The sequence below is a fragment of the Marmota marmota genome, unplaced genomic scaffold, assembly GCF_001458135.2.
Source record: "Marmota marmota marmota unplaced genomic scaffold, marMar, whole genome shotgun sequence".
In the NCBI taxonomy this organism is placed as follows: Eukaryota; Metazoa; Chordata; class Mammalia; order Rodentia; family Sciuridae; genus Marmota; species Marmota marmota.
In genome coordinates this window covers 2863838-2879758 of record NW_026000222.1, presented here as the reverse complement: position 1 = coordinate 2879758, position 15921 = coordinate 2863838, and the positions used below count along the sequence as shown (strand labels likewise).

The window sequence follows — 15921 nt, the reverse complement described above, 5'->3', positions numbered from 1 at the left end:
GGGAGAGAGGCCGGCCGGCCCAAGTGCAGACCCCACCTCAGAGCTCCTGGATCGGCGGTGCACGTGGGCCGGATCTCCACCAGGGCAGGTTACAGCTCGAGGAGCCGGGATTTCCCTCAGCTGCCCGCCACCTCTGAGGAAGCTGGGGTACTATCCACTAGCCCCTCCACATGAGCAAGGGCTGCTCCCCATGTCAGCTGCCTGCTGTTCCGCCCAGCCTCAAGGAGCCCACCACCCACCTGCCACAGCACCGAGGAAGCCCTGGAGAGCAGGAGGGCGCTTCGGCAGAAGGCTGCTGTCCTGTGAGTGGGAGTCAGTGCAGGAGCACTGCCAGGTGTGATCCCAGGTGGTCTGCTCCAGAGCGCTCCCTCTCACCACCTGCCCCACTTTCACACCCTCAACTGGCCCCCATGTCATTGTCCCCATTCCCCAATGAGCAGCGAAACCCTGGGAACAGTGCAACAAGAGGCCAACAGGATTGGCGCAGGTGCCGTGGGCCCAGGATGCCTCTCCAGGAGATAGAGGAGCCCACTCGGGGCCCCTGGAAGACAGAGAGCCAGACCCAGCCTCCTGGGCAGTGCAGCCTCTGTGAGCCCCACCAGCCTGACCAGCTCCCAGCCCTCAGTCCTGTTGCCATGGCCACCACTAACAGCTGGGATGGAGCGCGTGACTAGCCTTGGCCGGGGCTGAGCGTCCGAGGCCCTCCAGCAGTGCCAGGCAGGTAGGGGCTCCTCCCTGCCTGCGGCTTAGCCCCAGCCCTGGGACCCAGCGTCCAGGGCAGAAGAGGGAGCAGGATGGGGCCAAGGGTCAAGTGTGGCTTCCCAGGGGAAGTGAGGGGCTCTGAGAAGCCAGGAGAAGGGGAGGCTGACTTGGCCAATCCAAAGAGCAAGAAGGGCCGACTCCTGAGGCTGGTCAGAGCCTTTCCCTGGATCTGTCTCCCACTTCTGTCACCTTGGGTGACCTTGGTAAGTGATGGAAACTTGAGGTCCCTCGAGTTCTCATTCATCAAACGAGAACAACAGTAGTGTCTCCTCGTGGAGATTCTTGTCCCCAGCGCCTGCCTCTCCCTTTAATGCAGTTTCTCACCCCTTCTCCATTGGGAGACTTCGCAGCCCGTTAGCATTAGCTGGGCCAGGGAGCATGGACAGGCCATGGCCACAGGCCGCCCTGCCACGTGGCTCAGCTTGTGCTCTGCACCTGACGTCCCCGAGCGAGCACGCTTGGGTTGTCAATGAGCAAGGGGACAAGGAGGGAACTGGAACTCGGGCGCAGCCCAGCAGCACCCAGTGCTTCACAGTCTCCAGCAGGGCCACGGCCAACATGCACGCCAGCGAGTGGGGACCAGAGCTCGCTGTTCCAGCCACTGACTCTGTCGGGGGTGCTGTTCATGATGTGCACTATCCCAGCAAAAAAGAAACTGAGGCACACTGTCCCAGAGGATTCCCAGGAGAGTTCTGTGAGTGGGGAACAATGCCCTGCACAGAGAGCGTGTGAGCCGCCCAGGCCCTGCCTGTGGCCATGCCCGAACAGCACAGCTGGTAATTTAGAAAGAGCAGGGGAGTACTGGGCTCATGCTTCTGGAGCCTGAGAAGTCAAGAGTCTTGTGCCAGAAACTGGTGAGGGCTTCGTGCCACATCCCACCACGGCAGAGGGTACCTTGTGGCAAGGCAGAGCAAGCCAGTTGGTGTCTCTTCCTCTTCTTATAAAGCGACTGATGCCATAATGAGCCACCCTCAAGACCTCATCTAATCCAAGTGACCTCCAAAGGCCCCACCTCCAGACACCATGAGCGAATGGATATGGGGGTGAATTTCCAACACACAAACTTTGGGGGACACTGTGGAACCGTGGCATGGCCCGGCATCTCCCACCCCACGCGCTCTCCTTACAGTGTGCTTTGACATTGCTCCCATCAAGGGTAGTGTTGACGTTCCTTTCCCTTGAATCCAGAGAGGCCAGGGCCTGCAGCAGAAGAGATGCATCGCGACCTCGGACACCAGCTTCCACCTGGTTTTCTTGAGATGCTCATGCGTGGAGCCCGGCTGCCATCTGTGAGGAAGCCCGCACTCCCCAAGGCGAGGCTCTTACAGAGAGAAACCAAGAGCCCAGGACCACCTGTCAGCCATGCAGTAGGTGGACACTCCTCTAGGTGCGCCTTCTTGGAAGCGGATCTCCTAGCTAGATGACACGTCTCAGCTGGTGTCTCACAAAACAAAGGTGAGCTGTCCCTTCAGACCTGCCCAGATTGCAGGTTTAAGAGCAAAACCACTGACTTTGGAGGCTATTTGCTGTGTGGCAATAACCAAAACAAGAGGAATGTGCCGAGGAAAAGCCAGGAGTTGGGCTGGCTGGAATGAAGGTGAGCGAGGCTAGTGCTGGCCTCTACTCCGTCAGTGGGCGCTTTGGGAGCCTGCTAAGCAGGTGGTGCAGAGTGGTACTAAGCTGGCACAGAGTGAGGGACAGAGGCAGAGGAGACATGGGGTAGGGGCGATGGGGTAGGGGCGATGGGCTAGTGGCCTTGCCACAGTCCTGGTGAGCGGCAAAGGCCAGAACCAGGGCGGTCGAAGCCAGAGTGGAGCAGACAGGGCAGGAGGACAGGCGTGGACTCAGTGGACTGCAAGACGTGGATAACCGAAAGCAGAAAGAGGCCGTCAGACAGCTAGGAGCTGGGGGCAGTGGGAGAGGTGAGCCAGCGGGAGGAAGGGCAGCCGAGGGGCGGGTGGGCAGGAAGAGGGCAGGTGGCCGTCTCCCGCTGTTAGCTCCCCAGTCAATGGGCTGTGCTGACCGTCCCTATCCTTCTGTGCTGTTAACTCTCTGTTGTGTTTAAACCAATTTTAATCAAGCCACTTAAGTCACTGCTGTACTGAATGTCTGAATGCCAGTGTCCCTGCAAAACTTGTATGTTGGAAGCTAACAGGCAAAGGGAGAGTGTCAGGGGGGCCTTGGGGACAAGAAGTCCTAAGTGACAGCCTCAGGAATGGGATCAGTGTCCATAGAGAAGTTGAAGGAGCTCCTTGGCCCTTCCTACCACACGAGAGCACAGGGCAAAGGCTCCATCTTTCTTTATCTTAACATTTTTTTTAGTTGTAGGTGGACACAATTCCTTTATTTTATTTTGATGTGGTGCTAAGGATGCAGCCCAGGGCCTCACACGTGCTAGGCGAGCGCTCACCACTGAGCCCCAGCCCAGCCCCAAACCACCATCTTTGAAGAAGAAAGGGGGCGTCTCCACACACCCCGTCTGCTGGCAGCTTGTCGTAGGCTTGAGCCTCCAGAGCTGTGAACAGTGACTTGCTGATATTTACTACCCAGCAGAAGGGGTTCTGTAGCAGCACCGTGGACGGGAACAGCGCCATGGATAAAGCAGGCCACCGCTGTGACTCCATCTCTGTGAAGTGTCACAGGACAGGCAGATCCACAGAGGAGGGGCTGGGAGAGCAGTGGCCTTTCCAAGGGTTCAGCAAAACCCGTGGGCTGGTGAGAGCCACTCTCTTGACCCCTGAGGGGTCTCCATGGGGGACGCACGAGCTCAGCTGGTTGTGTTGTGTGCCGAGGCTCCACGTCCTCCGTGGTGCAGGCGAAGCCTCATTCAAAAGCTAGAAAAATAAGGCCGAAGAGCCCGGACGCAGGAGCCAGGCTGCTCTAGGGTCCCCAGGCTGTGGGAGAAAAGGAGTGGCTCCTGAGACCCGGAGGAGGGTGGCGGAGGGAGAAGGCGGGCGCCCACCAGCCCTCCGTTGCCTCTGACAACCGTCCTGGGGGCTGCACGTGTGCAGATGTCCGCGAGGGCTGGAGGCAGGACCAGGACTCCTGCCCTTGCTCAGCAGGGAGTCCTTTCCGGGCCGTTCAGCCAGGTGTGGGGCTTGAGGCTGGGCCCTATGTCAATGTGCAGGACACACGTCCAGGCAGCCGTCCTGACCGTGGGGCCCTCCACATCCCCAAGGCCTGGCATCCAGCACTGCCCTCTATGGGGGGCCAGCCTGGCAGGGCTGGGAGGTTCCCAGCATGAGTGCGAGGTGGCAGATGCAGGCTACTGCCTCAACCCTAAACGGGGGGACATGAGGGGTTCACAACCCCCAGATCCTCAGGGGACCTCAGCCTAGGTGTCCCCAGGGTCTCTAGCTCCATCACTCCTCTGTGGGTCCTTCCCTTCTTGCCTCTTCTCAAGCAATAAAGGGAGAAATGTGCCTAGAAGTGAAATGTGTTCGTGTGTGGCGTGTCCCCCGAGTGTCTTTGTTTACCTGGGGCTTTGGCTGCACAGATGGTGCACTGAGGGGCCTCCAGCCATGTGACATCAGCTTGGCCTCTGAGGGGCTGGAGGCTGAGGTCAGCCGTTCACACAACTGAGTCCTAATAAAAAGACTCCAGCCCCTGAGGCTGGGGGCAGCTCTCCTGACTGGCCACACTCCATGGTGTGTCCTGCACACTGTCAGGAGGGAGAGGGACAGCGGGAAGCTTGTTCCAGGCCTCTCCTGGCCCCACCAGACCACACCTTCAGCAGTCAGTCCCCTAGTGAAGGAGTAGACCTGAGGGGGGTCTTGGGGCCCCTAGCTGACTCCCCATGCCCCTGCGTGTGCTGGGACTCCTCCCAAGTCACTCCGTGTACCTGATCCTTGCAGGCTCTGCTATGGGGGACACAGCCTCTGGTGGAAGCCACAGGAAAGGACCCAGACACAGAAAAGGCCTGTGCGCTCAGTCCCCTGAGCCTACGTGGTGGTGTGAACATCGAGAGCTGGACAGCACCTGGGGGCCCGTCACGGCCAGATGTCTCCCCCCTGCCCAGCGAGCCTCTGGACGCCCCAGACCTTGTTCCCTGGGCCGCTCCATCTCCACCTCGGGAAGTAAGAGCCGTCATCACTGTTTCGCAGGATCTTTATTCACAATGCAAAAAAGAAACCATGAATCACTGTGGGGTCTGCTTCAACCTCTGGAGCTTGTAAGAAAGGCAGCCGCCCCACTGGAGAGGAGCTCTTGCTGCCCTCAGGGACCAGGGCCCCGGGAGTGCGTGTTCATTTGGAAGATGGCCTTCCTCTGGCTCCCTGGCAGGCGTCACCATGGCCACAGGACAGGGTCCCCTCCCTTTACCACACCAGGGTCAGGGAGAGCATGGAGGCCGTGGGCCTCTGGCCTGAGATACATCATTCTTCCAGCTGCCCTGTCTTGGTCCAGGGCAGGATTTGCGGTCCCTACCCAGTTGCTCAGCACACCTGCCCGGGTGGCCACGCCTGGACGTCCAGAGCCGGGCTGTGGTGCAGAGGCTGCCTGGGTGCTGCCATCCTGCTGTTCCTCCTCAGGCTTCAGGGTCCACCTCTCCATCATCTGGGCAGGACCCCATCTCATCCAGCCAGACTAGGAGAAAGAGAGGTCAACATCCGGACCCTCTCCCACCCCATCCAGGCCTTTCCCTGTGAGCTGCAGGCCAGGAGGCAGGGGGCCCCGAGCCTTTGCCCTGAGCTCCCCCAACATTTGGGCAGTGATGTCGCTGGAGGCTGAGAGGGGACCCCAAGCACCCCCTGGCCCATCTCCATGCCTTGCCCTCTGGAGTCTGCTGAGGTCCTGGGGTGGGGGTCTTCTTGGCACAGCCTCACTGGGGAGGCTGGGGGAGCCAAGTGGCCCCTTGTTTTGTGGACAAGTTGAGGCCCAGCAGAGAAGGCTAATCAGGGTCCAGGAGGCTGCTGCTGGGGAGCCCCGGGTGGCTGAGAAGTGTCCCGAGCAGCCTGGGAGGGCCTGGCCAGGCCCATGTCTGTTCTCCATAACGAGCACCAGGGGCACCAGAGCTCAGCCCCCGCTTCCCACGGGCCTGGACCCACCTCGCCTTCCGCTCTCAGGCCCCCCTGGCCTCCCACTTTTCAGTCGGGAAACTGAGGCTCACAGTTTGCAGCTGGTAAGGGGCAGGCAGGACCTGGGCTCCCAGGGTTCCCTGCCTGTCCCCCTTCTCCAGGGAAGGGCCAAGGACAGTCTGAGCTTGCCACAGTAGATGAGAGGGGACGCCTATCCCTTCCCTGGACTTTCCCATCTCGGAGCCACCGAGACCCAAAGGAAACCTCTGTCAGGATGTGGGCACCTCCCGGGGGCCTGGCCTCAGGTCTGACAGGCCGCCCTGCAGACCTTCCAGAGTGTCCCAGCAGCCCTGGGAGTGGGGAAGGCAGTAGGGCCCGCTGAAGGCCCTGATGGCAGAGCTGAGCCCTGGGGCTGCAGCCGCCCACACCCTGTGACTGGACACTGGCCAGGTGCGGGAGGAACGCGGAGAGGGACTGCTCTTCTCTGCCTGGCTGTGTGCCCTTGAGACACGGACCCTGTCTGGACCTATTTTCTAGACTACAGACAGGGACACTGTTCACAGCCCTGAGGGTTGGGACGAGAGCCACTGGAGGCTGGTAGGAGCCTTAACCTGCTGTCAGACCCTGGGAAAGGTCAGTGGGCTTATGGCTGCTGCAGGTAGAACATGGCTGGCCCCCACAGCTCCTGACGGAAGCTGGGCCCTCAGCCTGGCCATGCTAGGGGCCTTGTGGTGTTGGTGGGGTCACTGGGGCTGTGGCCCTGGGTGGATGGAGGCTGTTCTTGGGGGACTCTGTTTCTTCTCGTGGGTGGTTGTTAGAGAAAGCAGGACGGGCCCCTGCGCCGGTGCCCGTCTCACCTGAAAGCACTCCCTCTCACGCACCTGTCTGCGTGACGCCACCACCATGAGGTGACAGCCACGTCACCATGCTGGTTGGACTCTTGGGTATTTGGTTATAGTGTTGAGAGGAGCCCCGAACGCCCACCTGTGCAATCATTGCTGAGCACGGCCTCGCCTGGGGCTGGACAGTCTCCGTGTGGTGAGCAACTGAGAGCCACGCTCAGCACCCCTGGAACAGTCTGCCCAAGGGCCGGTCCCGGGCTGTGCCTTCAGTGCTGCGTCCCCAGCTTGTGCCCAGTAGGACCCACGTCATGACAGACCACTGCTGGGGGTGCCCAGGTGAGGCGTCTATGACACAGCCTGGGTCACACAGCCTGGTCTGAATCCCAGCTCTGCCACGTACCGGCACCAGCTGCATGCAAGAGGCTTAGGCCTGTCTGAACTTCCATTTACCCACCTGTGAAACAGGGTGAAATCGCTCTGAGAGTCTCTGTGCAGACAAATAAGAAAGAAGCCCAGCCTTCAGTACAGGGCACAGCAGGGCTCAAGAGCCTCTGCTTGGAGGACAACTGGTCCTATAGCTCCAGTGGCACAGACCGAGAGCAGAGGGCACCTGTCTGGCTTCTCCCTGATGTGTGGTCCCCTCCCTGCCTGCATCCAGCTGTGTCTGAAAGGCCCAGGGTCCACCTGCACTCTGGGCATGAGCTGTGACCAGGCCTCTCCTGAATAGCCCAAGGTTTGCGACCAGGGAGACGGAGCACGGTCCTCCTGTGGGCAGGGGAAGGCGTGCCCATCAGTTTCCCTGGCTGGAGAACACGCAGCGTGGCGGTCAGCCCAGTCCTCCAATCCCCTGTCCCTGAAGGCCGCAAGGCCGTCAAGATAATTACTCAGCACACGCGGTCTTGCTGGGCTGGTGTCCTGGGGAGGGGCCCTCAGTGGGGCGTCTCCAAACCTGAGCGGGTATTTTAATAAACCCCAGGGCAGGTGGGATGTGAACTGGGCACGGGGCGCAGGGAGGAGCCCGTGAGCTGTCTCCAGCCTGGCAGTGCTGGCAGGACGGCCTCACCTGTCCGCTGGGGGTCCCTTGGCAGCGTCACACCCGTGGGCGTTGGGGGAGTAATGATGATGTTGGGCACGTCCAGGTTCTTGTCACTGAGGACCGGGGCTTCGTCGTGGCTGCTGCTGGCGCTGACACACATCTTAAAGCCTGGAAGGCAGGCACACACGTACACAGGACAGAGGCCGGCGTCAGTGGCCGCTGGGGCCCCCTCCCTTTGCCACCACTGAGAGCCAACAGCACTCAGCCAAGGGGGCATCGCTGTCCCTCCTCCACAGATAGGAAAGCCAAGGCTGGGGAAGGTGGGATGAGCAGTGAGTGCCCAGAGCAGGGTGGACACAGGCAGGTGTCCAGAACGTCACTAGGAATGGCTGGAAGCAGTAGAGCCTGGATTTGAGCCGACCCCAGCCTCCACCATGCCCAGAGTCGCTTCTCCCTTGCGTGATCCCTGCTGCGTCCTCCTTGAGGTCTGAGGAACGCAGGGCGCCGCCACTGGCCTGGGGTTGTCTCTGCGCCAGGCCTTCTGGATCGTTGGTCCCCTCGCCCAGAGACTGGTGGCACAGGTCATTTGGCTATGCCCAGTTATGGACCTCCAGCTGGATAAAGTCCTTGCCAGATGTCCCCTCCCCTGCCCCACCTGGGCCAGTGGCGCCTCCTAGAAACCAGAGCCTCAGTCTCCGTCCCCAGGCCTCCCAACCTCTTGGCCTGACTCTGCCTCCCCAGGCCTCTGCTTCTTCCTTCCCCTCTTCCACCCTCACTCATCCTGCAGCCTCCAGGTTCAACCTCTCCAGCCTCCTCAGATCCCATCACACCGCGTCCTGCTCAGGGCGCCTGCCCTGACCCTAACCCAGACCGCCAGCTACCGACAGCATTTCCCAAAGTCCGATCCCTAGAACACTGGCTTTCTGAGACTCTCAGGAACACAATCAAATAAGTTCAGGAACCACATATTCGTCTACTCTACCTTCCTCTTCCACGTTCACAGAGAAGTCCTGCCACGTGCGCGAGGAGCAATCTCATTCATTTATTAATTTAGCAGCTTAAACAACCATCAGCAGGGCTGGGGCTGTGGCCCAGCGGTAGAGCGTTCGCCTAGCATGTGTGAGGCGCTGAGTTTGATCCTCAGCACCACATAAAGAATAAAATAGAATAAAATAAAGGTATTGTGTCTATCTACAGCTTAAAAAAAAATTAGGAATGATTCCTAGCTGCTTAACCCTAGGCTTTCTGAACTTCGATGACCTTTGAGTCCATTTCTTTCTTTCTTTCTTGGTACTAGGGATTTGACTCAGGGGCACTTGACCACTGAGCCACACCCCAGGCCTGTTTTGTATTTTATTTACAGACAGAGTCTCATTGAGTTACTTAGCACCTTGCAGTTGCTGAGGCTGGCTTTGAACTCGCCATCCTCCTGCCTCAGCCTCCTGAGCTGCTGGAATTACAGGTGTGGCCACCACGCCTGGCCCTTGGGTCGTCTCTACGACTCTATGACATGAGTCATGAGGTGTTCTGGGGAATGCTGACCTTGGGCCAGGCAGCCTCATAGTCCAGTGTGGGCCTTCAGGATGTATTCTCATCTCCTTGCCACCTGCCACTCTTACCAAACTACTTGCAATGTCCCAAACTCACAGGTCCCCTGGGCCTTTGCATAATCTGCTCCTCAGACTGGACTGGGCTTCCTCTGCCAGGGTAGTGAGCTCCTACATACCCTTCAAAACCCAGCAGAACAGGCCCTTGCTGAGGGTGACATCTCAGCAGACCTGCCGGTTCCCCCCTTGGCCCTCTGTACTGTCACTGCCGGGAGGACACTCAAGCAACCCACGGAGAAGCTCCTGTGGCAGGCAGAGCCTACAGCCAGCAGCCCCAGCCAAGCCCCTGCTCCCCAGCTCAGCCTGCAGAAAAGACAGCAGCCCAGCTGCCGGCACAAATGGGCCCTCAGGGGAGACCAGGAACCAGGAAATCCCAGCCGAGCCCCATGGCTGACCACGGGGCTCCGGGCAACAAGGGCCACTCCCCAGGCTGCTCACAGCTTGTCACACTGGGGACGTCTGATAGCCGGCAAGCTTGCCTGGCCCTGGGAGAAGGGGTGGCAAGTGCATGGTGGGGAGCCACAGGAACTTCCTGGACCCTCTGGTCACCTAAGGGTATTCCTCTGAGGGGCAGGTCACCCCAGGCCGTCAACGGATGTTCTGTTTGAACCATGAGAACACGCACATCTAGGCCACCTGGAGCCGTGCAATTTGGGCCACGTCCTCTGTCCGTCTGCAGTGTGGCCGGCTGGGCTGAAGGCAGCAGGCCCAGGGAGGGCACTGGCTTTGCAGCTGGACTATCTGTGCCCCTGGGCAATCACATCCCTCTGGGCCTTTGTTTAGTAAAGCCCTGGCCCTGGCCCAGGAGAGGGCTGGCCTCTGCTCTCCCTCTGGGAGCTGCTCGCCAGGCCCTGGGAGCATCCCGGCTGATAGGATGGAGCCTGGTCACACTCCATGTCCAACAACCGGCTCAGGGCGTGGTGGTCATGCGAGAGCCACGCCCAGCCAGACTGCACCTGTGGCAAACCACGCTCTTCCCGGCCCTACCCCAGGAAGCACCAGTCTGGGTGACTTCAGCAACACACACCTGTGGCCTCAGGCAGGCCAAAGGTCAGGGGTGGAGGTGTCTCCTGAGGCTGGAGAATCTTCCAGGCCTCTCTGCTGGCTTCTGGGCTCGCTGGCAGTCTGTGGCATCTGGGCTTGTCGAAGCCTCATACGGCCTTCTCCCCGGGCACCCTGTGTCCAATGTCCCTTTCTTGTAAAGACACCAGTCATCCGGTAGGGCCCCCCATCCAGTATGACCTTGTCCTGACTAGTCACATCTGCCACACCCTGTTCCCAAAGGGCCTGAGTCTGAGGTGCTGGGCTAGGACTTGGACATGTGACTCCTGGGGGACCCAGACACCCTTTGCACTGGCCATCCTGCAGACGCTGAGGCTCAGGTGCTCCCCAGATGGTCTGACTCACAGGGAGTGGACGGCTGCAGGACCTGCCCCTCCGCTGCTTCCCCCGGCCCTCGGGATGCCCTCGGGATGCCCTCGGGATGCCCTCGGGATGTGTGTGGCTGAGTGTGGCAGCTCCCGTGTGATCGTGTGTCCCTCCACATGTCATCAACCCCAGGCTGGCTTGGGTGCAGCTGCAGCAGAAGCGAGGGTGGTCTGTGTGTGCCTGGGTGTCCTTGGGATCCCTAAGGCCTGGACATGCCCAGGCCTTGGCTCCTTGAAGAACAAAGTCCTTAGGCTGACACAGACCTCCTGCCAGCGAGGCTCACTTCAGAACCTGCTTTTCAAGAATGAACAGGGCGGAGCCAGCTCAGCTCCCCTGGGAGACACCTGCACTTGTCATCAGTCCCTGTCCCCGTCCCCTCCTACAATCCCCGCTCCGGCCCACAGATGGGCCCGTCTGCCTCCCAGCGCCTGGCCTCCCCCAGGCTGGCAGCTCTCTACAGAAATCTGGTGCCACCGTCTTGGCCTCGGCGCACAGGGAAGGCGCACTCTTTGCAGTCTGTTTTAATAGGGCCGACCCCTGTGGCTGGGGAGAGTGGGCCAGGGAACTGGAGCAGGGCCAGTGCTGGCAGGGACAGAGCCCGGTCACCTTCCCTCTCTGGGGCCTGGCTTTGCTCGCTCATTCCCAGCGTGGAGGACTAAGGCCCCTCCCTGATGTCTGGGGGAGGTGGCTGCCTCTCCCCAGGGCCGCAGAGCTCCTGGGTACCCCCAGCTCTCTGGCAACCTATCCTGCTGGGTCTGAGCCTGCTCTGAAGCAACAGGGGACCACTGGAGTGGGCCTGCTGGGTCCGCTGGTGTCCCTCATCAGTCCCGACGGGTGCTGGGGCCCAGGAAAAGCGTTACCAGCCCATTTCAAAGACATGGACACTGAGGGCCGGAGAGTCATCCACACAGGTTAGGAGCTGATGTGGCAGAGCCAGGGTCTGTGCTGAACCCAGCAGTGACTACAAAGGCCTGTGCTCCTGTTACCGTGATCCCAAATGGCAGCGCTGACCAGCTTTCTGAAAGGACCAGAAAGTTTTGCTGACTTGGGGCCACACCACAGCCCACATCCACCTGCGGAGGACACAGCCTGTGGGAAGAGCAGGCAGGGTCTGACCCAGAAAAACTTGACTTACCAGTTGCAGGCGGCCTGGGGGTGTGGCTAAGGCCTGGGGGTGCCCAGGTGAGCTCTGCACGCCAGCAGGCCTGGGGACAAGGTGATGTCCTCACGGGGCACAGAACCTTGGGAGCCCGGCTTCTTCCTGCCAGAGGCACGGCTGCCCTGGGTGGAGTAGCACCTGCCTAGCATGACCTCGCTGGCCAGGGCCACCACACTGCCTAGCCCAGCCATGGACTTGCAGGGCCCAACAGAAGGAGGCCCCACACCTTAGTCTCCAAAGTCCTAACAAAATGCACAGGAGAAAGGCCTGTTCCTCCAGGCCCACATTTGCATTGTAACAGGGTCCGTAGCTGCAGGACAAAGCCCACACACTTCATCTGAAAGGGGTTGCTCAATGGCCCTGGAGAGGGGAGGAGGAGAGGGGAGAGGAAGCAGGAGGAAGATGGCGAGAAGGGAGCCAGGGAGGAGCGAGGGGAGGAGGGCCAGAGGACAGAGGCCAACTGCCCCAAGGAGCTCAGGGTCCCTGAGGCACAACTGCCCCTTGCTAATTGAGTGCCCTGCCACCCTGTGGCCTCCTTGAAGCCTGTTTCCCAAGGAGGGGGCAGGAGGGCAGGAGGAGCAGAAGGGTCTAGGCCCAGGGAGGCTTCCGGAGGACCGAGAGCTTCTGCAGGAAGCCTTCTCTGGAGCACTTGGGTCCCCAGGCCTGATCCCAGCACTGTGGGGGCAGTGTGGAGCCGCCCGGAAGGGTCTTCTGTGTGGTCTCTGGGAAGGTGCAGTGGGACCAGCCGGGCAGGCTGGGCTGTGTCAGACTCTGCTCTGCCCTCTGCCCCACCTTGGCCACCCACTGGAGATTCTGGGGAGCTTAGCAAACACACTGCAGCCCCGCCCTGCCCTGGGGTCCCGCTCTGCGGAGGTGCCAGGAGGTGAGCACCTCTGGAAGGTTCTGGTAGCCTGAGGTGGGGTGACATAGCAATGGGTGGCTTTACTCTCTGAGCCTGTTTCCCTGGTTTAAAAATGAAGTCACCACACTAACCTGGTAGGGATGACATCCCTGTGTGGGGCAGGTGGGAGAAGCGACCCAGATGTCCTGCTGGCCAGGGGCGGGTGGGTGGGCACCGAGCGCCACCTCCCTGCCAGACAGCCAGCTGGGCTTCCTTCCTCCCTGACTCTCTCCACCAGGCCTGCTTTCCCTCTGCTGTTTGTCCTCACACAGCCAGAGAGGAAGCCAGTGCCATTCTAGAAAGGAAGGACAGGCAGTGGCCAGGTGGCCGGGCTGGGGCCTGAAGTGTCCCCCTACCCCCTTCTGTGTCAGCCCCCACTTCTCTTCCTTCCAAAGCCCTGGTTCTGGCTCAAACCCGAGATCCCAAGTCCATGTTCTGCCAGGATGCTCTATGCCACTGGGTACTGGACACCATTCCCCAGCACAAGCTCCGTGTTCCCCAGGCCACCCACAGGCTACCACTGAGCCCCAGCTGCAGCCGGAGCTGGCCCAGTGCCGGCACTGTGGCTCCCAGGTTCCCTCTACTGGCCCCTTGGAGAACAGCACCTTGGCAGTGCTGGGTCCCTTCTGGTGACTCCATTCCCCATAACACCCAGGGTGGACTCTAACCTATGGGACCCACGGAGCAGAGGAAGGCCAGGGGGTACACCTGGGCTTCCTGCCCGAGCAGCCACGCCACTGTTACACACACTTTGCAGGGAGAAAATCCCAGAGCTGGCCTTGCACGCTCCAAGAGCATCGGCTGGCATCACCTCCATGGGCTGTCCCCAGCACCCCGGCATGGCTGCAGCCAGTGTTGAGCAGCTGCTGGTATGCACGAACTCCTGGACACAGGTCAGGGGCCTCGTCACCCTGCAGGTGCCCCACTGGAGTGGGCACTGGACAAAATACTCCTGACTCAAGCATAACCCCTGGGGACGACTTTTCCTTCTTGTGCCACAATGTGGGCTGGGGAAGGAGGGACACAGTCTATGACAACCTCCCTGGCTTCCCACCTGTTGCTCTCGGCTGAGTCCCACAGCCCAGGTAATGCCTGGCCCTAGTAGTGCTAAGGTGACGGGCACTTGTGCCTCTACTGTGTGCCTCATTCCAGGGGCTGGGGACCCGGCTGAGAAACAGTCTCAACAGGTCTCTCTCCCCAGTGCTGCCTCCCCTACCCCCTGCTCCAGGCTCCCTCAGCAGAAATGGGACCCAAAGATTGCAGCATCTGCTGGGGAAAAGCAGGGAGGGTCCCAGTGAGTGCAGCCTTCGTGGGAGGGGCCACGGCTGGGATGTGAGCTCTCGAGGCTGGACCTTGTGAGCACCTGGAGGCCAGGGATGAGCTGCTGGAGAGAACTGGGGAGCAGCCAGAGAAAGGGGCTCAGAGGGGCACAGGGTGAGAGGAAGGCACCCACGCTGTCCTGCCCCACAGGCTGTCCTCCGGCCTCTGGCAGAGCCCCCTTCCAGCCAGGCCTGCCAAGGTGCAGCAGCCCATCCTGTGCCACCTGCAGAGGCCCTTCCAGGAAGCTGCCCAGCCCTTGGCCACAGAGGAGGGGACTCAGCCTTTGTCCTCCGAACAAAGCAGATGGTATTAGAACAAGGCACAGAGACGTCAGGGACCTCTCCCAGGATCATGCAGGATTTGATGCAGAGCTGCCCTCCTGGGGCAGAGGCTCATAAGCTCCTAGAGCCTGGGTCAGTTAGAAGAGGGACACGGACACACGATGGACTGGTCACAGCAGGGAGAGGCAGGATTGAGGGGAGATGGTGGGATTTAGAAAGGCTTCCCAGAGGGGGCAATCCTAGGGCAGCAGAGAGGGGGAGAGGGCACTGGGTAGCCCTGCACATGCAGAGTCCCTGGGCAGGAGGACAGGCTGAGCAGGGCCAGCACCAGCCTGTCACTGTTGGTGGGGTGTCTGAATTTAGGGCAAGTCTTTCAGAAAGCAACCTGACACATTGGGTATAGTCCTGTGCAATTGTGAGCCCAGCTATTTGAAGGCTGAGGCAGGTTCCCGCCCTCCTGTCTCAGAATTTAAAAAGGGCTGGGGGTGTGGCTCGGTGGTGGAGGGCTTGTGGGGCCCTGGGTCAATCCTCAGCTCTGCAAAAAACAACTCAGACAAACAAACAAACAACCTGACAAATGCTGCAGAGGGATCCAGATGCATCTAATCTTTTTTTTTTTTTTAATTCCAATTACAGGGAAAGCCTGGTGTTATTATGGATGAGACTGGGGCGGCCCTGGTGGCTCTACCTTTTCAAGGCAGCTGGGCCCAGCCGAGACAGCAGCGGATGTTTTAAATCTCTTTTTAATTAAGGAAAAAGCCTCCACTTGCGTCAGGGATGAGCTGCTGGAGAGAACTGGGGAGCAGCCAGAGAAAGGGGCTCGGAGGGGCACGGGGTGAGAGGAAGGCACCCACGCTGTGCTGTCCGGCCAGGCCGGCCTCCGGCCTCTGGCAGAGCCCCCTTCAGCCCAGGTCCAGCAGCCCATCCCCGTGCCACCTGCAGAGCGGCCCTTCCAGGAAGCTACTCAGCTTCCAGCCACAGAGAATGGGGGGACAGCATGGAGGGCCCGGGCACAGAGGGCTCAGGACCAGCCCTGGAACCAGTCCTCCTCGGCAGTGATGCCTCCTCCCGGCCAGGAACAGGCCTTCCTCTGAGGACCACCCTGAGCGCTGAGTCAAAGAACGGCCAGGTGTGATGGCGCACACCTGTCCAGTGACTCGGGAGGCTGAGGCAGGAGGGCTGCAAGTTCAAAGTCAGCCTCAGCAACTTCACAAGGTCCTGTCTCAAAAAATAAACAGGGCCGGGGGTGTGGCTCAGTAGGTCAGCACCCTAGGTACAGCCCCGGGCACAACAAAAAAAAAAAGAGCAAGGTCAAAGCTGAGGTGCGGCTCTGCTAAAGCACGGCATGAAGCCCTGCACCCAGGGACAAACAGCAAGAGACTCGGCGGTGTGATGGCTACCCGGTGATCCTGGAGACCCCAGAGGCTGGGGCAGGAGGATCCCAAATTTGAGGCCATCTAAGCATCTTAGTTAGACCATGTCTCAAAATAAAAATTAAAAATGGCTGGGGATATAGCTCAGCTCAGCAGTAGAAAGCCCTGGGCTCCATCTCCCCTGCTGTGGCGGAGGG

At 60.2% G+C, this 15921-nt stretch overlaps 1 protein-coding gene across 1 annotated transcript in view; it reads right to left on the bottom strand.

Moving 5' to 3' along the window:
• Nucleotides 1-4853: 4853 nt before the first annotated feature.
• The window catches only part of CUNH16orf74 (chromosome unknown C16orf74 homolog), a 20378-nt gene continuing 9310 nt past the window's right edge, over nucleotides 4854-15921 (bottom strand). Inside the window, exons 3-4 of the mRNA XM_015496276.2 lie at nucleotides 7683-7823; nucleotides 4854-5346 (exon numbers count right to left, since the gene is read on the bottom strand). Coding sequence (XP_015351762.2) covers nucleotides 5288-5346; nucleotides 7683-7823 — 200 coding nt within the window. The 3' untranslated portion in view covers nucleotides 4854-5287. The remainder of the gene's footprint in view (nucleotides 5347-7682; nucleotides 7824-15921) is intronic.